This window comes from Aspergillus puulaauensis, chromosome 5 (genome assembly GCF_016861865.1).
Source record: "Aspergillus puulaauensis MK2 DNA, chromosome 5, nearly complete sequence".
Classification (NCBI taxonomy): Eukaryota; Fungi; Ascomycota; class Eurotiomycetes; order Eurotiales; family Aspergillaceae; genus Aspergillus; species Aspergillus puulaauensis.
Window position 1 is genome coordinate 421,775 of NC_054861.1, and position 22,920 is coordinate 444,694.

Below are 22,920 nucleotides of genomic sequence, written 5' to 3' on the forward strand. Positions count from 1 at the left end.
GTATCCCACAGGACACATTCCAAAAATCTCAAAGAGACGCTTAATCACGCGCAACTCGTTCATAGTACCCAGACATATCGCGCCGTGTCTTTCAATATTGTGTCGAATAGGCAAATTCTCAGGATGCTGCCCTTCTGATCCAATATTGAGCGGCCTACGTGACGTACAAAGGGACTTCTACCCTGTACATATCAGACAAGGCATGTGTGAACCTCGTTCGTACTGTATCTGCGTTCCGATCCACAAATTGAAGTGGCATATGTCAACTGGTCAGGGTTCCAGATCAATGGTATTAAATTAGAAAGCAAAATACCTCCACGCTTAAATTGGAATTACTCCGAGGACCTGGTGAATACCCGCAGTGGATGGAGTCTTCCGCATATGTCCGTACTGGATGTGCGCGAATTGCGGGAAATGAAGTCTTAGACGGAGTTAACTACCACCTTTGGAAAAATGAAGTAACGTTGCTTCAAGGTGTTCAATCTTGGCTTTCTACTAATCCCCCGCTCTGTTCCGCAACGTTTCAATTTCGGGTTTGTAGGACAGCGGGTGAAAACAAGAACGCTTTGGGAAGTAGCTGATGTTAGAACCCCTTAATATTGATTTAAGACAGGCTCAAACCGTGATTTGAGGAGTATTTCCTCTCGCTGTCTTCCATCACGTCCCTGACATCATCATTTACCCTCTTTTATGAACAATTAAGAGATATCTAAAATCATGTCGCTCAAGCCAATCACTGTCTACGGCATTGGCCCTGGCCCCAATCCGTGGAAGGTGGTAATGATTCTCGAAGAGTTGAACATTCCTTACATTTACAAACTCATCTCCATCCCCGACATGAAGAAAGAGCCATTCCTTTCAATCAACCCTAACGGCAAATCTCCCGCCATTGAAGACCCCAACGCAGACATCACCCTTTGGGAATCTGGTGCGATCCTGGAATATCTTGTTGAAACGTACGACAAACAACATACCATCAGCTTTTCCACCGACTCCAAGGATTACTTCCTAGCCAAGCAGTGGTTGCACTTCCAGATGTCCGGTCAAGGCCTATTCTTCGGTCAGGCCTTTTGGTTCACCCGCTTCCACCCCGAAAAGGTCCAGAGCGCCGTAGACCGCTACGTGAAGGAGGTCCACCGTGTAACTGGCGTCCTCAACCGGGCAATCGAAGGCAAGGAGTACCTAGTCGGAGACAAGTTCAGCTATGTGGATGCCGCGTTTGTTCCGTGGTTTGGTTTCGTCGGCCTATGGAATATCGATATGGAGAAGGAATTTCCCAATGTCAAGGCTTGGTTGGACCGCTTGCAGACAAGACCAGCCATTGCAGAGGCTCTCAGGCAAAAGGCCGAGGCTTCTGCGCAGCATTGAAAAGTGTAATAGTTTGGCTTGTATTGTCAACTTCTAGCTATCGAATGCACGGCATTTATTCATTGCCTACCCAACACCAATATCGCATCATGTGGCAATCAAATATATTGTTATAAGAAAAAGAATTAAAACCGTAAGAAATCATCATAGTATCGGTGGAAAATAAAGGGCAAAATAGGTTCTCTGTGACTATTGAGGTATAGATGTGACAGAGCTAGAGAGAACCCAAAAAGAGTGAAGGTAATGTATACAGAACGTAATCCACATCTGTCGGCTCCTTTCATTACATTGCTATTGCTCACTTTAACGTAAAATAGGCAATAATTCATTACAATAATGTAATAAAGGTTATCCATCTGGAAAACACCAGCCTGCTTCTGGGTTCTAGGATCCTGAGTGGTTCTCGGGAATGAACGGAGGGTGATTAGTTACCCCAGCATTGTAATACAGCATCCAGCCTTTTAGCCTCAGTCGTGCGGGGATCGGCCTTCTAGTCAGGGCCCGAGAGGCGCAGCTGCGGACTTAAGGTGGAAGCTGTCCGGCTTTTTGGAGACGTCAAAGGAACAAGCGTGTGGGTCTGTTGAAATATTACTCAGAAAAAAGAGGTTATTATTGCGAATTATACCAGATAAGGTGACGATAACTTCTTTTGACTCAGTGAAGGGCTTCAGACGGCAAGAGAGATTCTAAAACGTGCATGATGAGTGCCGCCTACGAGATTATACAGCATCCAACTATCGGTCCCATCAGGGGAACTAAACGCCAGTCAGGAGTTGTTCAGTTCCTTGGTATACAATATGCAACTCTGAAAGACCGCTTTGCCCGCGGCGTGCTGAGGGAGTATAACCCCAAAGGCGATGCCATGTTGCATGCAATTAAACATGGGTAAGTACTTTATTAATTCGTACAACTACAAGATGCTAAAATTCTTAGCCCAATTTCACTGTGTCCACTGAATGGCTGTGAGCTTGATCAAAAACTCATACAGAAAGACCTTCCTCACCCCGAGTATCCCCAGTCAGACACTGAGTGTTTGACACTGAATATCGCTACACCTCCTGTAAAAGACCTTCGGGGCCTTCCCGTGCTGGTACTGATCCATGGGGGCGCATATATGGCCGGCAGCAGCTCTTACCCCCACTATGATCTGTCGCGTATCACGAAACAAAGTGTGGAAACAGGCATGCCGTTGATTGCGGTAGGAACCAAGTACGTACCATATGTACTCTAGTACCGTTTCTCTCGTGCTAAAATTTCTTTTACAAGTTACCGTCTCGGGGCCCCAGGTTTCCTGTTTTCCTCTGCCATGAAGGCGGCCGGATACAAGCCAAACAATGGACTGGATGATCAACGACTGGCGTTTCGCTGGATTAAACACCATATTGCAGGGTTTGGTGGCGATCCTAATCGTGTCACTTGCATCGGAGAAAGTGCTGGTGGGGGTATGTTCAAACCAGACGGATGATATGACCATTATTGATTATTCGTGCTGACTTACCCAGCATCCGCATGCTTTCATCTACATTCCGCTGAGCCCTTATTCAATCAGCTAATTGGTATGAGTGGGACTTCGCTGCTGCGCCCACGTCCTCCACAATTGCTCGAGGAATCCTTTCAACAGGTTGTCGAAGGGCTAGGGGTGCAAAGTGCCTCACCTGAAGAACAGATACGTACGCTTCTAGAGATCTCTTTGGATCAACTGAGGGACCATGCGGGTCCACGTATCCCTTTGGGGCCAATGGTGGATGGCGATATAATCCCCAGAGCCACAACCTATCAGGAGCTGAGTGAAGGGGAGCCAGAAAGGTTGTTCCCAGGAATTGCACATTGCAAAAGAATTATTATGGGCGACTGCCAAAGCGACGTAAGTGACTTTATCCGACCATTACAACCCCCTAAAGACATTCCTTGCTAACTTTCAATTAACTTTAGAGTCTGGTATTTGTCCATCAGTTCGCAACAAGAACAGATATCCTGCCCAAAACACTTGCCCAGTATCTGTCCAATGCTCTGAATCCAGTCGATTCCAACCTCGCGCCGGCAATAGCGACTGCCTACGCGATAGATCCATCCACCACGTCAAATACCACCGAGTCAATGGAGAGAGTCCTAGACTTAGGAAATGATATTTGTTTCGCAGAGGCCGCTCGCACCTTTACCAGAGCCTGGGCTGGATCTTCTGTCCCTGATACCGAAGCCCTGCTCTACCGCTTCAACTGCCCCAATCCCTGGGACGGGCCGTGGAAAGGCCACGCACTGCACATTCAAGATGTTGCTTATTTGCTACTAAATTACCAAAAATATCTATCCACTGGTCAGCAACAAAGTGCGATAAGGTTTGCGAATGATATTATTGCCTTTTCCAATGGGAAACGCCCGTGGGCTGCGTATCAAAATCACCTTGCAGAAAAATCAATGGTTTACTTCTCTCCAATGAATGGTGACAAGGATTGTTCTACATTTGTATCGGATGAGTCATTTGGAGAGACGGGCAGAAGAAGAATTTTGCAGCAAGTGATGAGCGTTGGGTTACTAGATAAGGTCATGGATGCGTGGCAAATGTTCATGGCGGGGCCTTGAGAAATACACGCTAGATTATTATCGAATGCACGACTCCAGTTTGGAAATTGAATTATACAAGCGAGTGTAATTGATAACAAAGAGACCTAGCTTGTTGGACTACCCCCTTGAAGGGAGCGGGTTGATACTGATGCTAACGCAGGGAACGCAGGTTTCGAAAGATGGACAAATCCCTGACGACTAAGAGAAAGAAAGCGTAAATAGAAGCGAGCATAAATATTACATATATACATAGTTACTTATGAGCGAGGTCTTTCATCTAACAGCCCACATAAATTGACTAATACCTATGTATGGTGCTCACCTATCCCTTGCCTGACGACGAGCATTTCCTTCTCTAATGGACTGCTTCTTTCTGTTCTTGATCCCTGAAAATCCAAGTCACGAGCGAGGGAATATAGTCATTAGGGTGCAAGGATTCTAATTGTGTATAAATCTTCCTTGATTATGGTTATGTAGTAATTAACATGAAGTGCGAGGTTGTTATGAACATCAAGAATGAAGTGCGTAATCGACGATACTGCATGATATATTTATAAAATACTGATTTTATCAGAGGTTCTTTCTTGCCCGTTTACAATTTAGTTCCAGGATTTATTATTGTATACATTCGCACTATATTTCAAGAACATTCTTCCCTATTCAGCCAAGCAGAGAGAGCAGAATCAAATTTCACCGGAATGGTGAAGACCATGCTGCTTTCTTCCCTGCCAGTGCATCAACGCCGTCGGAATTATGCTAACGGCGACAATTAAGGCTGCGACCACTGCTGAACTAGTCGCAACACCGATGTTCTCAAACATGGGCGGAAACCTATACATATCAAGTTAGCACCATGCCCAATCACCGCATCCTTAAACAGAAGTAACAAACCAGAAGGGTCCAACAAATCCAAAAACACATCGAAGAAAGTTGATGAAGACACCCACGCTCCCAGCATCCTGTGAGTACCTATCCACCGCGTATGTAAACATCACGGTCGTCACAACCTGGCACCCAAATGCGGCAATGCATACTCCTATGAGTGGCTTCACAGTCCATTTTCCTGTAGTAGCCTGGTCCGTGCAAACCAAAAACACAGCCATGCCGCAAGTTGTCAATAGAAACCCGATGTAGCTTAGCCACAGGCGGTATTCCGGCTCGGGCTTGACCTTGATGCGCCGTGCACGAGTATTCATCCATATATCGGACATGACACCGCCAAGCTGTTCGCCTAAAACACAGCCAATAACCAGACTGATAAATTGCAGGCCTAGCTGCTGGGGATCAAGCTCGAATTTTCTCTGTAACAGCTGGGGCACTTCGACAGAGTTCATCACCAATGCAAAGAGAAACACCATGCTGTAAGTCATGCCGGCGACCAAGGCTGGGATTTTGGTAAAGAGGGTCAGGGGGTGGAGAAATTCACCCAGCGTCAAGGGTGTTGGGTCGATGCGTCGGAACGAGAGGTATTCCCGTTTGAAGGTTGATGATTTTGAATTTTCATCCATGCCGATATATCGTGTCTCAGGGCCAAAGAAGATGTAGAGAATTAATTGCACTCCGTTGATCTGTGAGGGGAAATTACATGTAATCAGTAAGGTGTTTAGGGTAAGGCTTCCGTATCATGCACTGCGGGGGAATTGATCTTACAATTGCCAGAGTCCAATATATCCACCGGTATCCTACCCGTTGTGCAACAAACCCAAAGATCAGAGGCCCAAATGGAACTCCCAACGAGACCAACAATGCCCAAACTCCCATATACCTACCGCGCTCGTGTTTGAAGAATGTTTCCATCACGACAGCGGTGCCAATTGCTATAGCCGGGCAGATAAAAAGCCCTGCGAATGCTCGACAGACAGCCATAGAGCTGTAATTAGGGCTTTTTGCACATCCAATATTGAACACACAGCTAAACAGAAGGGATAAAAGGAAGATTGGGCGTCGTCCAAACCGATGCGATAAGGGTTTCCAGAGAAGAGGAGCTCCTCCTAGAATAGCGATCTGAATGGAGGTGAGATAGCTAATGGTTTGCAGTGATACTCCGAGGTCCTTTGCAACTTCTTGATATGCGCAGATGATGCTGGTGGCAGTAAAGGCTCCTGTAAACCCATGGAAGGCGACGAGGATTAGGTTCATAACTTTCTGCATTGTGGTTATTAGACCAATCCTCAATCCCCCTGAGAATATATTGGCGGGAATGATACCTTTCTAGTTGACCAGTTGTACGGATCAGCTGGATTCATGCTAGGGAGTGGATCGAGGTCTAATGTGCCATGTCGCTGAAGCAAGTATGTCTGGTGCTGTTCAGAGAGCTGGTTTACCGCTTCAGAAGTCTTCGATGTAAAATCGGATTGTTCGAAACATTGGGTTTCGCATGTTGTATCAACATCCTTCGCAGGGGAAGTATCTTGAGTAGATGACATGATGGCAATGAATGGTAGCGAATGCAGACTGCACTGCACGCAGTATAATAAGAGGCGCAGGATGTCAGAAAAATATCGAAAACAAGTATGGCGCTCAATTGATAGGAGAAATTCCTGTCCTCAACCTGGAACGGCTAGAGCATGTATGGATGGGGAGATGGATGGGCCTTATGATTGATGGGACAAGGTAGGTGTAAATGTTCGAGTCCAGCTTTGTGGGAGTGAGTAGTATTGTAGATATTGCTAATCAGAGATATAGCCGACTATGATATGTCTATCTTATACGTGTTTCTTCGTATAATGCGGAATTTCCGCAAGATATCCTTTTTCGCCCGCCTTATGTCCGCCATGACAAGTTTAACTTCATAGGATATAGCTGTATTACGGTGGAACGGAAAGGCAAAAGTGCGGGGAAGATCTAGAGGTTATTTCTTGGTGGCGTTCTTGCTCTCCTTTTTAGCGACATATAAGTATGTACTCACATAGGGAAAATGATTGGTGCCCTACTGGATGATATTCTGAATAGAGGTCTTCCAGATTCAACCCAACTACAACACCCACAGCCACACCAAGAACGGCCGGAATTGTCTGGTTCACTTCCGCATGAGGGATTTGATGGTTTGAACCTCGCCACAGACTCTATGGCGAGTTAGGCGTTTCTAAGTTGGTTCGATGAATTGGTCTGGGACTATCCAACCGTTCATCTAGAACCGGATGCTTTGATAGAGCCGCAGTAGGCATGTACATGGCCACATACTTGTATATTTCCTAATATGTATATTCTTGGACGGTGATACCTGCCTCGTTGATGGCGATGACGAACGGAGAAGCATTGACGTTGTTCCCACCAAGCAGGTTAGGGCTTGTATACGGGACGAGCAGGGTGGTGACGATGGACACTACAACGTAGAATGTCTGCCAACGCCAATCAGACAAATATGCATAATGGAATGGATTCCGACCACTTGACAGTGTTAAGAGTGTTTTTGATAGACACGGAGTGAGATGTACCTGTCAAAGGATCCATCATAAGATAGAGCACAACGCTGATTGAGAGAAAAGCAATAAGCAGGGCAGCAGGACCGCCGGTCTTTAGCGCGGCGCCGGTGCCAATGAACAGCCCAGTTCCTATATTCGATCCGACGGCAACCACCTACATCACTAGCTTCTCAGCTTTTATGGATTCTTACTCTGTTCTATAACTATACTATTATTATTACAGGTTAAAATAACAGAGAGCTAGTAATATTATCTAGTAAGAAAAAGGATTAACTAGATATTTACTATAATATACTATATTTAGTAAGATAGCTGATGCAGGTATTATTAGTAGTAATATAATCTATAGAATAGATCAAGCCCTAGCTAATAATTAGTGCCTTTTGCGCCCGATCGAGTCATTTTACAGTTTGGTATCCGGCTTTGAACATGAAATAGGTATCCATAGCACACCACCAACATGCTTCATAACCTCCTTATCTCACCGCACGATCCTCAATTGCAACGGCCTGTACTTCATTATGATCCGAAGTACCAGCGTCATCGAAGGAAACCTTCGATGTGTTCGCGGTTTCAATATCAGTATTACGCAGACTGCCAAAGGCATGGAACTTCTCGAAGAGGACGTCCATCTCCTCGAGAGAGCGACCCTTCGTTTCCCTGACGACAAGGAAAACCCACACGGCCATGGCAACGCAGAAGACACCAAACATGATGAAGGTCCGCCACCCAAGGTTACTGATGGCCGCGGGAGTTACATAGGTCACCACAAAGTTGAAGAGCCATTGGGTTGCCGATCCGCAACCAACACCGTACGCACGAAGGCGAGTTGGGAAAATTTCAGAGACGTAAACCCATGGGATCGGTCCCCAGGACGCGGAGTAGCCAATGACGTATAGATAGATCATGACGATCATAGCGAGAGATGCAGACGAAATACCACCGGCACCGTCAGGGTCTGGAGGATAGGACACCAAAACACCACCCAGGATAAACATCATTGCGCACATCCAAATAGCTCCAACAATGAGAGACCAACGCCGCCCAATCTTGTCGATACCAATGACGAGGAAGATTCCGGTAGCCACTACCTTGACAATACCGTAGATACCCGTTGTGAATAAACTCGTGTTACCTCCAGATACTCCAACGGTTTGGAACAGCTGGGGAGCATAATATCCGATGCTGTTGGTGCCCGTCCACTGCTGCCAGAACATCATCAAGAAACAGTTCATGAAGCGAATACGGTTTCCAGATTGAAATGGCTCTCGCCACGTAAGCCCCTGGGTTGATTCGACTTCGTGTTCAACAGCTGCTTTGATTTCCGCCATCTCGGCCTGGACCGTGGGGCTCGTAGTTGGCTCGGCGCGCATATATGCAAGGGCTTCGATGGCTTCTTCGAGACGATTTTCTTTGGCTAACCAACGAGGAGATTCCTTTAAAAAGAACATGCCAATCATCATGAGACCACCTGGCACAAGCTGAAAACCAATGGGGATGCGCCACTGTTTCGTTGTGGGACCTATGGTTTCTGCCACACCATAACAAAGCCAGTATGCAATGGTAACACCAATGACGAGGAACTCCTGGAATAGGCCAGCAATGCGACCACGAATGGCCGGTGGGCAGTTCTCGGACACGAAGACTGGAGTGATAGATGACATGCCTCCTACTCCGAAGCCTGCAATCACCCGTCCACCGTATATATAAGATAGCTCGCTGTGAGCGGCGGTCTGGACAGCAGCACCGACAAGGAAGATCAGCAGGAAGCCTATGATGGAATAGCGACGGCCAAACTTCTCGTTCACAAAGGACCCGAGGATAGCGCCAAAGAAACATCCGGCAGTGAGAAGTGAGACGACGTTCGATGAAACTTGCGCATTCTTGGAACTTGAAAAACCAGGACTTCCACTCAGAAGTCCAAAGTCGGCCTTGAAACTATCAAGTTCCAGCACGCTACCCATCACACCCGTGTCATATCCTTTTGTTGGGAAATTTATTAGCATGCTGCATTTCATAGCCAACGGTGGAAACAGATTTGTCCAGCTTACCGAATAGGAACGAACCCGTGTACGCCACGGTGGCGAGCACATACACGCGAGAATTCTTGAATAAATCCATTTTGCAGTCCAGACTGTGTTCGGTTCTTCCTCCCAAGTTTGTGCGTGTCTTGGGGGGGTATGAACTTAGGGGGAAAGAATTTGGATTGGGAAAGACTAGATTTGCGAGGCCCTGTTAGAGCCGTTGTCCACCGCACCTTATAAATACATCAAGCGAATACGTTTAACAATTGCCATCATAGTTTCAATTGCCGGTCTCGGGATCGGATGAAGCAGATCTGTCCCAATCACAATGCAATTCATACGGGGTAAGCATACCCCAGATCCATCGTGCCATGGGTTCAATAGCCGACACGCAGAGGCCAGTGGATCCATACCTGGAGAAATGACGTTCCTATCTGATCCACGTCAGCGCACAATAAATTCTACTTTCAGGGGTAGTCCTGCAGCCTACTCGTCTTCCGAGCACAGCCGGTTTCGCATGCACGCGAATCTCGCGGTGCACGGCTGCGGGGCCCATTGCGGTTTGGCTTCAGATGCCTTCATGAGGTCTCTACGGTATCCACGGCAGTCCGAATCAAACGAATTGACCACTTTTCGAGTTCATTGTGGACATGAAGTAGGATTTCATGTCATGAAGTCCTACGAGACGGTCTACAGTGGATGCAACAAACTCTTTCTACATAGCGTCTGAAGATTTGTCTTGCTTTTACTTTACTCTGATTGTGAGATTCTGCTTCGTTAAGGAAAGGGAACCTCGTTTAAAAAGAAACTCCAGTGATATCAGATAAGTTTAGATTCCGACGGAAGCAGTCGCCTTCCGACGGCTTAAAGATCGACCCCATCGCCTGCCCACTCGCCCCAAAAAGTCCACTGGACAAGGATTCCCTTTTTATTTTGAGGTTGGGCATCTGCCGTGTTCCCCCTGGCCTATCCTTCTCCCCTCGAAGTGCTTTTACCCATTTTCTGTGTTGATTTGTCCTTGTTCAGAGAATCCTGAACTCGCCTGCTAGAATTGGTGATTTGAACTTGATTTATTCTCTCGCACCTCAATATGACAGTTGATACTAGCGGGAGGCCAACTGCCACTCATGGCATGAAAAGTACCAAGTCCGAGGGTTCGATTCATCTCGAGAATGTGTTGCCAACAACTGCATCCCGAGATGCACCAGACGATACAAGAAGGGTGACAGACTCACCTCGTGATCCGCGCAATTGGTCGCGGTGGAAGAAGAATGCGCAGATTTTGATGGCAGCCTTTCATTCTATGATGGGCACGTTCATGGCAGCAGGCATTATCCCAGCTTATGATGCCTTCGCAACGCAGTACAATGTAACCGTGCCCCAAGCCAGTTATCTGACCTCATTTCAGGTACGTGTGGTGGCAGAGGAAGTGTTCTGGATCTTGGTTATTGCTATTAGAGATAACCATCAAATTAGATCCTGTTTCTCGGCCTGTCCCCCTTGTTTTGGAACCCAGTGACTGCGGTCTACGGTCGTTACAATGTCAACCTGCTATCAGTACTAGGGAGCATGATCTGCAACATTGGGGGCGCCCGATGCAGCACATATGGCGGCCAGATGGCCACCCGAGTCCTGACAGCCTTCCTGATCTCGCCTCCAATTGGGAACGGCAGTGGCGTGGTGACGGAGTTGTGCGAGCCCGAAAAACGCGCGCAGAAGCTGGGATGGTGGACGCTAATGACCACCATCGGTACCCCGGGAGGCCCATTCTTTATGGGATTTGTGATCAAACACATTGGAGTCCAGTGGATCTTCTGGATTTTTGCCATCATCAACTTTTTCCAATTTTTGTTCTATCTCGCGATCGGCGATGAAACTATCTATAACCCAGATAATAAGCTTACGAGCACCGGGCTTTTTAATAAGATCATCCCGCGACAGATCAGCTTGCAACCATTGAAAGTTCGAGACATCGTGGCGCCATTCTCTTTGGCAAAGTACCCTCGCATAGTGATTGTGGCATGTGCCCACTCCATCACCTTCTGTTACGCAAACATTGCCTTGATCGTCGAGATGCCAATCGCCACTGGCGAGAAATTCCACTTCGACGCACAGCAGATTGGTTTACAGTTCATCTCCATTATCATTGGGTGTGTCCTAGGCGAGCAAGTCAGCGGACCCATATCTGACTGGTTCTTGAAGCGTGTGCGACAGACTAGGGGGCACTCGTGCCCGGCCGACCGCTTGTGGCTGTCTTATATCGCGTTCGCCACGATCTTCGCAGGTTTGTTGACGTGGGGCTTTCAGCTGCAGCATGCAACCACATGGAATGTCACGCCATGTATTGGTGCCGCTATTGCTAGTTTTGGCAACCAAATGCAGACCACTATCCTCACCACTTTTGCGGTAGAAAGCAAACAGGAACGATCCTCCGAAGTTGGGGTCTTCATCAACGCCTGCCGACAGATTTATGGATTCGTAAGACACCCCGAGGACGTCCTCCACGTGCCGCAAATACTAACGTGTTACTCTTCTAGCTCGGTCCCTTCTATTTCCCTGCTATGTTCGCAACATTGGGTTTTGATGGAGCTGCCGGTGTGATGGTAGCCATTATTGGTGGATGCTCCTTGTGTTCGATTATCGCTGTTCAATTTGTGGCCACATGTGCCATTGTATAATCAAAACGGTCCCCTGGTCACCTTGCCCCAGTCTACAGCTTTCCTACTCCTAAGGATTATATCAGTGACTGTATTGGTGAGCTCAAGGTAACGGCGAATCAATACAAATCAAGCCCAAGGCTCGGTCAGACACTTGATTATATTTCTCTAATTCCAGGCCTCGATATAGACCAAGAGAGTCGTATTAAATACAGAGACAGGGTGTAATCTCACGAGGCTAAAAGATATTCCTAGTCACATTATCGCGCACAGCATAATATTTAGATAAGGTTAGTTAAAGAAGCAGCTATTAGTATATTGGTACTATTTAATAGTCACACGGGTACACGCCAGAACTACAATAAGATATAAACAGGCGTAAGGCCTGATACTAAAGATATCTCGGAAGCTGTTGGACTTTTAAGTTATTTAATTTAACTTTCTAGGCAGGCGGTAAAGTTAGCAGGATTATCTTTAATATAATTATGTCGTGTTTTTCTATCTGTCTACGACTTATATATGTATTGCTCCTTTCTTCTCTAGCTTGACCGGGCTCGCGAGCCCATTCTATAAACACACATAAAACACCAACGACTTTCTTATTAGAAAATTTAACGCTCTGAACCTAGTCTCGCTACAGTCTCGCTACAGTCTCACATAGTCAGTCCAGTCCACTCGCCAAAAGAAACAACCGTACAATAGACGGTGAAGGGGTCTAGTATACCATGCGAAGATGTGTGACAGCTTGGTAAATAAAGACTTAGTATGAAGAGACAATGGCACAAATAAATATGACGAGGACTAATACGGCAAGCCAGGCTTTTTATATACTAATTCTGATATCAAATCTCTATACTCTCTTCATTTTCAAGAAACTCCTGTATAGCTGGCATTGATCCTCGTCATTGCGGTCCTTTTCCGCTATGTCCCGTCTCCCGTCGGAAGCCGCGATACCCCCATCGATCGGAGATTAGTTTGAATAGTCATCTCACAACTGACCCAATTACCGAGCAAAGTTCTATGACAAATCGAAATACGACATTTGAAAAAGACCTCGCTGACTGGAGAGTTGTTTCCGGTATCCAACTATGGGATGCGGCTCCGTCGGAAGGCTTTATCGCGGACGAACGCCTATGTAGTGCAACGGAGATGTTTGGATCATAAATTGTGGTTTCAAAGACCAGGTGTTTCTCTTCAGATGATATAGAAGATGCGTTTGTAGCTACCATCAGATTATCACCGAGTTATAGACCTTTGCATCTTCGGAGCCGTAGTTTCAGGTATCGAACTGGAACATTAAAGGAAAACCGTGTATGATTGCTATCCATGGATGTTGAATGGCTATATTGCTCTCCTCCAGGCCCCCGAATTGAGTCAGATTCACAGTGAGCCACTTCATTTATCCTTCGTCTTGCGGGGAGGGGGCGTGCTCGTTTTGACCATAACAAAGTCACGCTCCAGCAGCCAGAACCCCTTAGACTCGCGACCATCAATGGTCTTCACCATAGGGATCAGGTTGTGCTGCTTAGCTAGCTCCAAGTCCTCAGACCATTTGTAGTCCACAATCAAGCTCTTCTTAACGCCAAAGACGGTATCACTGTCAACAAATTTACTATCACTAGAGTAAAGCGCCGTGATCAATTTGGTGTAATCAGGATGCATGACCATGAAATGCTGGAAGAAGAATCATCAGTAAATGAAACCAGCAGATCTATCAGAAACCAAACATACCATATGAGCAGGACGGTACCAATGTCGGTTTAGCTTGCGTAGAAGCTCTCCAACTGGTCCATCATTGGAAATCGGATATGCCACCGGCTTGACACATTTGAAAAGATAATGGCCCTTAGGATCTGTGAAGATCTTGCCACGGCAATTTGGATCCTTGCTGCCCTCGTATTCCAGGTCGTATACACCATTGCCATCCGTCTCCCAGACATCGATCAACGCCTTAGGAATGGAATTGCCCTCAGTGTCTCGAACAAAGCCACGAACGATCGTCGGTTCACCAGGGGTTCCTTCCACAGTGATAGAATCTCCATACTCGAACGAATGGGCTTCTTCATCGTGGAATGGGCCCAGGACAGATGACTCAGTCGCGCCGGGCACCGTGGGGTACGAGAGAGAGTCAACGAGAGCAGAGATACCCAGGATATCAGACAGTAGGACTAATTCGTGGCGCACATCGGTAGAAATTTGACCAACCTACCTCGTCCATTAGTTATAGGATCCCAAAACAGGCCAACATGAGACTTACACGTGTCAAGTATTGCCATGCCTGTTCCCATTCATCAAACTGCAAGCCGACATCTCGCACATAGTCATGCGAGGCTTTGACAAGCTTCGTGATGAGATACCGCATACGCGGGTTCTCACACATGGAATTGATTTGCATCACATTTTCCGTGATATTCTCGGTGGTCAAGTCCAGCATTGGAGGAAGACGAGCAGCAATTTCCTCTGGGGAACTAGCGGCCCATTTGGCACGGGTACGCTCGCTGATGCCATTCAGGCTACCTGCCCCGTTGGCTCCGTTGATCTGTGATTGTTGAGACATACTTTGAGAAATAATATTTTTGATTGTCCCTTCTTCCCGGGAATCTGGTCTATGTTTTTATACTTCCATGTCCAAAGGTTGTAAGCATCAAATGCTTCAATCCGATTGCTCAGAATCTACTCCGTCTACCCGCACCCCGTATTCCCCGGAGACCAAATTCCAGCCCCATGAGGTATGTTCCGTCGTGCTTGTTGGGGATGTGTCTGATTCCGGCGGAAGCCCATGCATTCCGACGGAATCATAGCTCATCCGATGTCATATCCATCTGCACGCGGCGTACGAAGAGTCATCGCTTGATAAATCTTTCACTGTAAATTGCCTTTCCAGAGGGTCTCGTATACAGAAATACTGAACGCTGTAATCACCAATGACAGAAAGTTTGTCGGCATAGCGTTGCCGTAAAATGGAGGCGAGATTATTCATGATCGACACTCAATATTAAAACATTGGCATCCCTCCAATGGATAGATCATTTAACAGCATTGGGCAAAATGAAACTCGTACTAAGCGCTGATTCTCTGGCCTTTCAGTGAAAGAACTATTGATTTGTTCCCAGGGACCACACCTCTCACGACTTTCGGGATAGGATCGCCTCGGGGTCTTATAGTGCCCTATTATCAAACGCACTTCTTAATTAAGAAGTATAATTAAGTACCGGTAAGGTACTATCTAGGGATAGATGCAAAGACTTGATATTGAGATGAGGCAATGGATTAGCCTGGGCATCTTCCCAGAGTCATTCGGGTTGTTTACAAGACCCTAACTATTTCTTATTTCGCATGTCGTTCATTCTTTCGTATTTATTCTGTTCTCTCACTTCGAATGTTCCCCCTCTTTATCGGAAATATCAAAATTGCCCCCACCTTACCTACTTCTACACAATGCTTTCCATGACCTGATGCAGAAGTGCAAGGAGCCAAAGGCTCTACATTTTAAGGGACCTAGGCGGACGACGAGGATGAGCGGGCCAGAATTAAATAATCTATGATTATTGATATGTGAGGCCTGAACTCTAGCACCTCATCATAGTGTGCTATCTTGGCCTTTTCTCATTCAAGGCCTCAGAAGAGCCTTCCCCATTGTCCTTCGTCCCTCGAGATCCTATAAAACATATGATTAATGGGTGTGCAGTATAACCAAAGTGAGGGAGAACGTACACTGTGAACCTCAGCAATGTCCTCCAGTAAATAGACCTTGTGAATCTTGGTCTTGAGCTGGCCAGATCTGAGCATGCTAAAGAGCTCCTTGGTGTAATACTCGAACTCCTCGCGTGTCTCAATATACCCGAAGAGAGTGGGACGGGCGACCTTGACACACTTAGGAGAGAGTTTCCTGGTTCAAATCAGCCTCCTCTATTCACACGAAAAATCAGAGAAAAGGTTAACATACGCAAGAGGAAGTGGAGGCACCGGTCCACTAGCATTGCCAAACCAGACAATGGTACCCTTACGCTTCACGGCCTCCAGACTACCCTCCCAGGTATCCCTGCCGACAGAATCATACACGACATCGACACCCCGACCCCTAGTAGCTTCCTTGACCTTATTAACCCAGTCCTTGCCCTCTTCGCTGCGGTAGTCGATCACAACATCAGCACCCAAGCTCTTTACAAGCGTACACTTCTCTACCCCACCAGCGGTACCAATCACCTTAGCGCCTATAGCTTTAAGAATCTGCGTCATCAAGAAGCCCGCGCCACCAGCGGCAGCATGAAGAAGTACCCAGTCCCCCTGTTGCACAGTATATGTCTCCTTCGCCAACGAGAGAGCTGTCATTCCGCTTAAAAACGACGCCATGACATCTTCATCGCTCACCCCATCAGGGATCTTCGCCGCCCTAGCTGCTGAAACAGCCGTGTACTCGGCGTATCCGCCAGTGCCTAGCCAGGCAACTCGATCTCCAACCTGGAAGCCGGAGGTATTGGGCCCCAGGGCTGCGACGATACCGGCGCCCTCTCGGCCTAGCACCTCAGGTTTGGCGGAGGGGTACAATCCTGTTCGGAAGTAGGTGTCTATGTAGTTCACGCCGGAAATGTTGTTGCGCACGAGCAGCTGTCCCGTCTGTGCAATTGGGACTGGGTAGGAGGACTTGGATTGCAGGACCTCCGGGCCGCCGGTCTGCTCGACCACAACGGCTTTCATGGTGGAAGGCACGGACATGGTGTGAATTGAGTTGATTCGAGTGGAAATAGGTCAGGTTCGGGAAAGCTGATGAAATTGGGGTAATGTGAATGCGAAGATCTGGGTGAAGAACAGCTCTTGAGAAGAAGATAGATATACAAGGAGGATGAGGCGGGAATACTCAATAACTTATCACAGTCTCACTTGTTCATGTCAATTCCGTTCAAGTATTAATTCTACTGTGTGACATCATTTCTTTTCCTGTTTTGACTCTCTTCTCCTGAATTGCGTCGTCTCCCTCCGATGGCATCGGGGTGCCAGTTCCGTCGGGTCCGAACCGTCGGAAGAGATGGCTTTTTTTATACTTTTAGACTTGACTGACGCCCTCGCGGTAATTCATGAACTAACAGTCCCTAAAGGCTCTATTCTTATAGGGATAATAGATATAGGATAATACCACGGATAGTATTTAAAGCTAATAGGACCTGAGCATAAGAGCTTTAGGAACTAATTAGAGTAGAATCTCTATTATTAAATTTTCAACTTAAATTTAATACTCTTTTTTATCTCCTTTGTTCCCCCTTTAGCTTTACTATATCAGGACCAGGAAACTCACAGCTACTCTATAACATGCCCGAGTACCTTGCCCCTATCTTATATTTTAACCTAGAAACAAAATAGATTATAAATATCCAAGGTCTCGAAATGGCTGGCTAGAATCGGGGAGTTGGGACTGGGATAAGATCCCCGATACAGTAGCATCCTCAGAATCTCGCTGTGTCCTAAAGCTCTCCGGGCCAGATCTTCTCAGCGACTTGCTTCACAAGCTTCAGCTTAGCCACCATGTCATCCCAGGTCACGGCATTACCGCTGCTATGGCTGGCGAACCCACACTGTGGGCTTACAGAAAGCTGACTGAGGGCCTCCTTCTCGCTCCGGCCGGTACCATTCGCAATATACCGGGCCGCCTCTTCGACCCTGGCTACTGTATCGTTGACATCCTCCAGTTTCGGATACTTGCTGCTAACGACGCCTAAGATGAGGTGTTTATCGGCGGGGAGGTGCTGTAGAGGCTCAAACCCTCCTGCCCGCTCTGTGTCGAACTCGAGATAAAGGATAGGGACCTTTAAATTCTGGAGCAGTCGGACCGCGATCCGATTGTATGAACCTTCAGTGAAATGGCGCGACTTGACAAAATTGCCACGGCAGAGGTGGACGCCAACGGATAGGCCCTTGGGAGCCTTCTCCATGATTTGGTTGTAGACGTCGATATATTTGTCGAAGAGCCCATCCGCCTTGATCGTGTTCAGAGAGTCATTGTCAAAATCTTCAACCATCTTCGAATTACAGAAGTCTATAAGTTTTGTTAGTACAGAAAGCGTATGGGATACATATATATTTAAAACGTACAGCAGATATTTGGGTCGTCAATCTGGACGTTTCTTAAGCCATGATCATAAAGGACTTGCAATTCCTTCTGAAATACCGTGATAACGTCCGCAAAGTATTCGTTATCAGTCGGATATACGTCCTTTGGATAGGCTTGGCCTTCCTTGTAGCGCAGATGGTACCAATTCGGTGCCGGAATAGTGAGTTTAATGTCGTTGTGGTTTTCCGCTGGTAGGATCCTTTGAAGGTACTGCAACTGCTTGATATGCGCCTTGGATGCCTTCGGGTTGTACTTAATCTTGCCCGTGCAGATAACTGCCTCGCCCGGCTTATGATTTTTCTAATAACGATCAGTCGCGATTTTCTCCAAATTGGGGGGGAAGTTATAGCTTGAATGAACATCGCACCAAGTCTCCTACCAAGTGCAACTAGTTAACAAACATATAAACATACCTCTAAAAAAGCGGCAACATCAGGGATGTAAGAGCGAAAGATCTCTGGGTCCGGCCCGACAACCTCTGTCATGCCATCAAGATTGGACCAAAACGTGCCCCAAAACATATGACGACGATATTCCCCATCGTTGATACCATGGAAGCCTAGGTCTTGCTGCAGCTTGACAATTTGGTCCACGGCCTTATCCTCGGCCATTTTCAGGCTGGCATCGGTAGCCTTCTTGTCGTTCCATGCATGTCGAACTTGCAACAATTCATCAGGCCGCAGAAATGACCCGACATGCTCGGCACGGAATGGCTGGTTGGATGGGGCGTGGGAAGACATGGTGTGTAGGCTTATGCTTGATTCTGATTGTTCAACAATGGCGGATTTAAGTTTCTCTTGACAAAAGGTAGATACAACGCGATGGAGCTTGTATTAAATGTCGATGATGCGGGGTCTCACTACATCGATTCCCGTCAGTTGCCGACGGGGCTTTGCGTTCTATATTTCCTACTCCCGCCGGGTAGAAGCTGTCAGTTGCCGACGGGACTTTGCTTTCTATATTTCCTACTCCCGCCGGAAATGGTCTGTGCTCAAATATTTGAGTTCCCCGGACTCAGTCGACAGCCCCGATGCCTTCGCCAACACCCTGGATACGGAGCTGCGGCAGCGCGCCCTAATCTGGCTGGGGGGCCGAAGAGGCATGGGATTGGGAATATCCCGCACGCGATGGAGGTTGTGATGGAGGTTTGGGGCGGGGTTATGGGGAGGGTCTGGAGGGGGAGTTGGAGTTAGTTAGCTATCCTCGTGGAAACTGGGAGATGGATTTGTATATTATGCTTACTAGACCTGGGTTGTTGATGCGAAGACATGATGGTGTGCCCTGGGATAGGGCTATAAGCTCTCTATCAAATCTAACCGGTCCCTCAATTGAACCACCAGCACACCTTCCTGCACAGTTAAACAAACGACATGACACGACGCCACCAATATTGTCTACCCCACAGATCATCGCATAGCCAAGAATGAGACCCCTGATGTCTTTTGACAGTGTGGAGTTCGGAGCGAACCCCGGCCGAAACTTCCCTCGCAGGCTGCAGCGAAGCAACCCCGCACTTGTCCCCTGTCCCTGCCAGAAAAATGATCACAACGTGACGATAATATTAATAGTATGCGCTAGATAAGGTGTGCTAGCAGCCCGGGGTATCTTCGGCCTTGGCTGGATTCTATATATAAAGTAGGTGGTGTGATGAAACGGTCCGTGCAGTGCTAAGAAGGGCCAACAGCAGCTTGCGTGTGATGCTGTGATTCAAGCAGTAGTTGCGCGCGCCTCTACAGGGATTACAGGCTTGGGAACTTTAAATCATCGCCTAGATTTCTCTCCATGAAATAAGACTGGTCAAGAGTGGCGAACAAAAGAAAACAAAATGGGTTATCAACATTAATCTAGACGGAACCACCGACAACGTTGCGACATCTACTTATCCGAGTCAAGGGCAAACCGATCCAAGAAGCGGAACACCGTCAACCCCTGCTCGAGCTGACTCGCAAAGTCAGAATTGACACTCTTGGCAACGTATACACCATCGTCCTCCTGGCCAATGCTGGTGCTCTTCAGAGCACCAGAACTGCTACCCAGTGCAGCAACGGGCTTGCCCCACCGGAACGCATCTGTCAGGATCTGGAGGGGACGGCCGGCCGGGTAGAGTGCCGAGCTTGCGGTTGACGTCGAGTTGAAAAGTTTCTCAGTGCCTGGGGCCAGGACGACAGCATCGAACTGGATGGCATCCGACGCCGAGTAGGTCTGGTTCACGCCCTCAGCGAGGCGCTCTGCGACAACAACAACGTCCAGTCCGTTATCCGAAAACTCGGAAGACAAGGCAGTGGCAGCGCTGAACGACTGCTCCGCGTCAACAGAGGCAAGAACAGCAACCTTCAACCCAGCCAGGGTCTGGAGTTTGTGACCGAAGGCTCCGACACCGACGGTTGTGTTGTCGTGGTAGTACGTCTGGTCGGGCTCGGGAGCATCTACGCCAATGGCGCGCGCGACCCGAGTGGCTAGGTCGTTCGAGATACGGTTCAGCTGGATGATCACGTTCTTCTTCACAACTTCGCTCTTCACGTTGGCGTTCTCGAACCGGATCGCATTGACGACGAACTGCTTCTCCGCAGGAACAAGGGAGTTGTAGAAGAGACGAGGTTGGGACCAGACGTCCTCGAAAGTAGAGCTCTTGACGCGCACAAGGTTGCCATTGGCCTTGCGGTCGGGCGCAGTGAAGAAGCCGCGTCCAACGGTTTGGTTAGCTTGCTTGGGCGATGCCTTGTTCAGAGTGTTGGGGCTGTAGGCATTGGGATTGAGAGGGATAAACATCTGGCCGGCGCCATCACGGTTGTTGTTGTGGACAGGAACGCGAGGCTGGTTGATCGGAAGCTGCTCAAAGTTAGGCCCGCCGTTGCGGTTGAGCTGCGTGTCGAGGTACGAGAAGAGACGCCCTTGGAGGAGAGGATCCTCGCTGAAGTCGACGCCGCGAACGATGTGGCCGGGTTGGAACTACAAACATTAGAAAGGAATCACCGAGGATACTGTTTCACATACCATGACCTGCTCGGTCTCAGCAAAGTAGTTGCGAGGGTTGCGGTTGAGAGTCATCTTGCCAATCTTGGTCAAGGGGACGTATTCCTCAGGGACGATCTTGGTCGGGTCAAGAAGATCGAAGCCGAAGCGCAATTGATCTTCCTCATCCATGATTTGCACGGCAAGCTATCTGGTCAGCCATTTATCCAATAATGCTGCATAACAATACGTACCTCCCATTCAGGGAATCGCCCTGCCTCAATTGCCTCATACAGATCCTGGCGCATGTAGTCGGGGTTCTTGCCCGAGATCTGTTGCGCCTCCTCCCATACTAGACCGGCCTTACCCTGAAGGGTCTTCCAATGGAACTTGACAAACTTGGTGGAGCCATCGTCCGTGACAAAGCGGAAGGTATGTACACCGAAGCCATCAACATGGCGGAATGAACGGGGGATGCCATTGCCAGACATCGCCCACAGGAGGGTGTGCATGGTACTCGGCTGCTGGCTGAAGAAATCCCAGGCGGCATCATGAGCAGTCGCAGCCTGTGGAATCTCGTTGTTCCCGCTGGGCTTCACCGAGTGGATCAGATCGGGGAATTGAATCGCATCCTGAATGAAGAAAATAGGGATGTTGTTGCCGACGAGATCGAAGTTGCCCTCGTCAGTGTAGAACCGCGTCGCGAAACCGTGGACATCACGAGCAAGGTCGGAGCTTCCCCGACTGCCTGCGACAGTAGAGAAACGAACGAAAACTGGAGTCTCCTTGCCCTTGCTTGACAGGAAGGAAGCTGCAGTGATGTTGGAGTAGTCGCCGTACGAGGTAAACACGCCATGGGCACCTGTACCGCGGGCGTGCACTGCGCGTTCGGGAACCTACACACATCAGCGACTAAAACCAATTTTTCTCAATTGAACCAAACGCACCCGCTCATGGTCAAACCGCTGAATCTTCTGGCGGAATATAAAATCTTCCAACAAAGTCGACCCCCGCTCACCAGCCTTTAGACTTTGCTGGTCTTCAATGGGCCCGCCCACATCGGAGGTCAGGTAAACATCGTTGTCATCAAAGTAGTACTCGGAGAGGAACTCCTCAGTCGCCTCAGTCGCATCGGGATTCGTGTCACGACGCTCGAAGCCGCTGCCGCCTTCCATGAACGGACAGACTGCATGGGCGACGCCAAAAAGGCCTACGAGACCAAGGGCGCGCATCGTGGGAGCAATGGTAAATAAATTAACAGAAGGGCAGGAATGCCTTGTAGGTTCGCAGAGGGGGGTCTCGCATTCCGAGCGGCCTGCAGTGCGAGCACTGCTATTTATACCTGGTGCTCGGCCGAACGATCGCCTCGCGACTGGGAAGTGACAACATGCAGGAACATGACGGGTCCACAGAAACAGAAGGCACGGACTCCATCCGCTTATTTCATCAGCGAGGTCTGGAAGGAGCAAACCGATTCAGACAATTTCTCCACGAGCTACAGGCATGGTAGGAAGACGTCACAGCAATTGGCAGAGCGAGGGCTCGGCGACATGACTCCGTATGGTTAAGCAGGGGCATGCCGAGTAGTCGATCTGCTTGGCCATCAGTAATAATGGGCTGATAAGTGGGCGATGATTTGACATGGCCACAGAGCAAACAGGACTCCGTACGCCGTATACTCTGCAGGCCGAGGCCACAGTGCTTGGTAATCGGAGCGTCTCTTGCCCCGTCTGGCCTGTATCTCCACCGAGCTGTTGGGCCTCATCTTGGCGTCTCAGCTAACAGCAACGGTCTTAGGCAAGGGCTGGCGGATAAAAGAATCTGGC

The 22,920-nt window shown here is 48.3% G+C and overlaps 9 protein-coding genes across 9 annotated transcripts; 3 read left to right on the forward strand and 6 right to left on the reverse strand.

Annotated features, from left to right (window-relative positions):
- Positions 1-717: 717 nt before the first annotated feature.
- On the forward strand, positions 718-1,368 carry URE2_1 (glutathione S-transferase family protein; the record flags this gene model as incomplete). The annotated part of the gene is made up of 1 exon (XM_041705161.1): positions 718-1,368. The coding sequence occupies one exon, from the start codon at positions 718-720 to the stop codon at positions 1,366-1,368; it is 651 nt and encodes a 216-aa protein (XP_041557674.1).
- Positions 1,369-2,065: 697 nt separating this feature from the next.
- APUU_50192S (uncharacterized protein) lies at positions 2,066-3,948 on the forward strand (the record flags this gene model as incomplete). Its single annotated transcript, XM_041705162.1, has 5 exons — positions 2,066-2,253; positions 2,302-2,577; positions 2,635-2,810; positions 2,871-3,232; positions 3,301-3,948. The coding sequence occupies 5 exons, from the start codon at positions 2,066-2,068 to the stop codon at positions 3,946-3,948; spliced, it is 1,650 nt and encodes a 549-aa protein (XP_041557675.1).
- A 665-nt stretch (positions 3,949-4,613) lies between these two features.
- Positions 4,614-6,356, reverse strand: APUU_50193A (uncharacterized protein; the record flags this gene model as incomplete). The annotated part of the gene is made up of 4 exons (XM_041705164.1): positions 4,614-4,761; positions 4,822-5,498; positions 5,581-6,075; positions 6,138-6,356. The coding sequence occupies 4 exons, from the start codon at positions 6,354-6,356 to the stop codon at positions 4,614-4,616; spliced, it is 1,539 nt and encodes a 512-aa protein (XP_041557676.1).
- Positions 6,357-7,831: 1,475 nt separating this feature from the next.
- Positions 7,832-9,476, reverse strand: APUU_50194A (sugar porter family MFS transporter; the record flags this gene model as incomplete). Its single annotated transcript, XM_041705165.1, has 2 exons — positions 7,832-9,336; positions 9,407-9,476. The coding sequence occupies 2 exons, from the start codon at positions 9,474-9,476 to the stop codon at positions 7,832-7,834; spliced, it is 1,575 nt and encodes a 524-aa protein (XP_041557677.1).
- Positions 9,477-10,469: 993 nt separating this feature from the next.
- APUU_50195S (uncharacterized protein) lies at positions 10,470-12,057 on the forward strand (the record flags this gene model as incomplete). The annotated part of the gene is made up of 3 exons (XM_041705166.1): positions 10,470-10,787; positions 10,856-11,857; positions 11,917-12,057. The coding sequence occupies 3 exons, from the start codon at positions 10,470-10,472 to the stop codon at positions 12,055-12,057; spliced, it is 1,461 nt and encodes a 486-aa protein (XP_041557678.1).
- Positions 12,058-13,431: 1,374 nt separating this feature from the next.
- APUU_50196A (uncharacterized protein) lies at positions 13,432-14,593 on the reverse strand (the record flags this gene model as incomplete). The annotated part of the gene is made up of 3 exons (XM_041705167.1): positions 13,432-13,710; positions 13,768-14,241; positions 14,294-14,593. The coding sequence occupies 3 exons, from the start codon at positions 14,591-14,593 to the stop codon at positions 13,432-13,434; spliced, it is 1,053 nt and encodes a 350-aa protein (XP_041557679.1).
- Positions 14,594-15,646: 1,053 nt separating this feature from the next.
- ZTA1_3 (quinone oxidoreductase family protein) lies at positions 15,647-16,734 on the reverse strand (the record flags this gene model as incomplete). Its single annotated transcript, XM_041705168.1, has 3 exons — positions 15,647-15,694; positions 15,751-15,925; positions 15,983-16,734. The coding sequence occupies 3 exons, from the start codon at positions 16,732-16,734 to the stop codon at positions 15,647-15,649; spliced, it is 975 nt and encodes a 324-aa protein (XP_041557680.1).
- Positions 16,735-17,495: 761 nt separating this feature from the next.
- Positions 17,496-18,882, reverse strand: APUU_50198A (cobalamin-independent methionine synthase II family protein; the record flags this gene model as incomplete). Its single annotated transcript, XM_041705169.1, has 3 exons — positions 17,496-18,067; positions 18,124-18,442; positions 18,556-18,882. 3 exons carry the CDS (start codon positions 18,880-18,882, stop codon positions 17,496-17,498), a joined length of 1,218 nt encoding a protein of 405 aa, XP_041557681.1.
- A 1,135-nt stretch (positions 18,883-20,017) lies between these two features.
- On the reverse strand, positions 20,018-22,326 carry cat1 (catalase catB; the record flags this gene model as incomplete). The annotated part of the gene is made up of 4 exons (XM_041705170.1): positions 20,018-21,091; positions 21,137-21,301; positions 21,349-21,990; positions 22,042-22,326. The coding sequence occupies 4 exons, from the start codon at positions 22,324-22,326 to the stop codon at positions 20,018-20,020; spliced, it is 2,166 nt and encodes a 721-aa protein (XP_041557682.1).
- Positions 22,327-22,920: the final 594 nt, after the last annotated feature.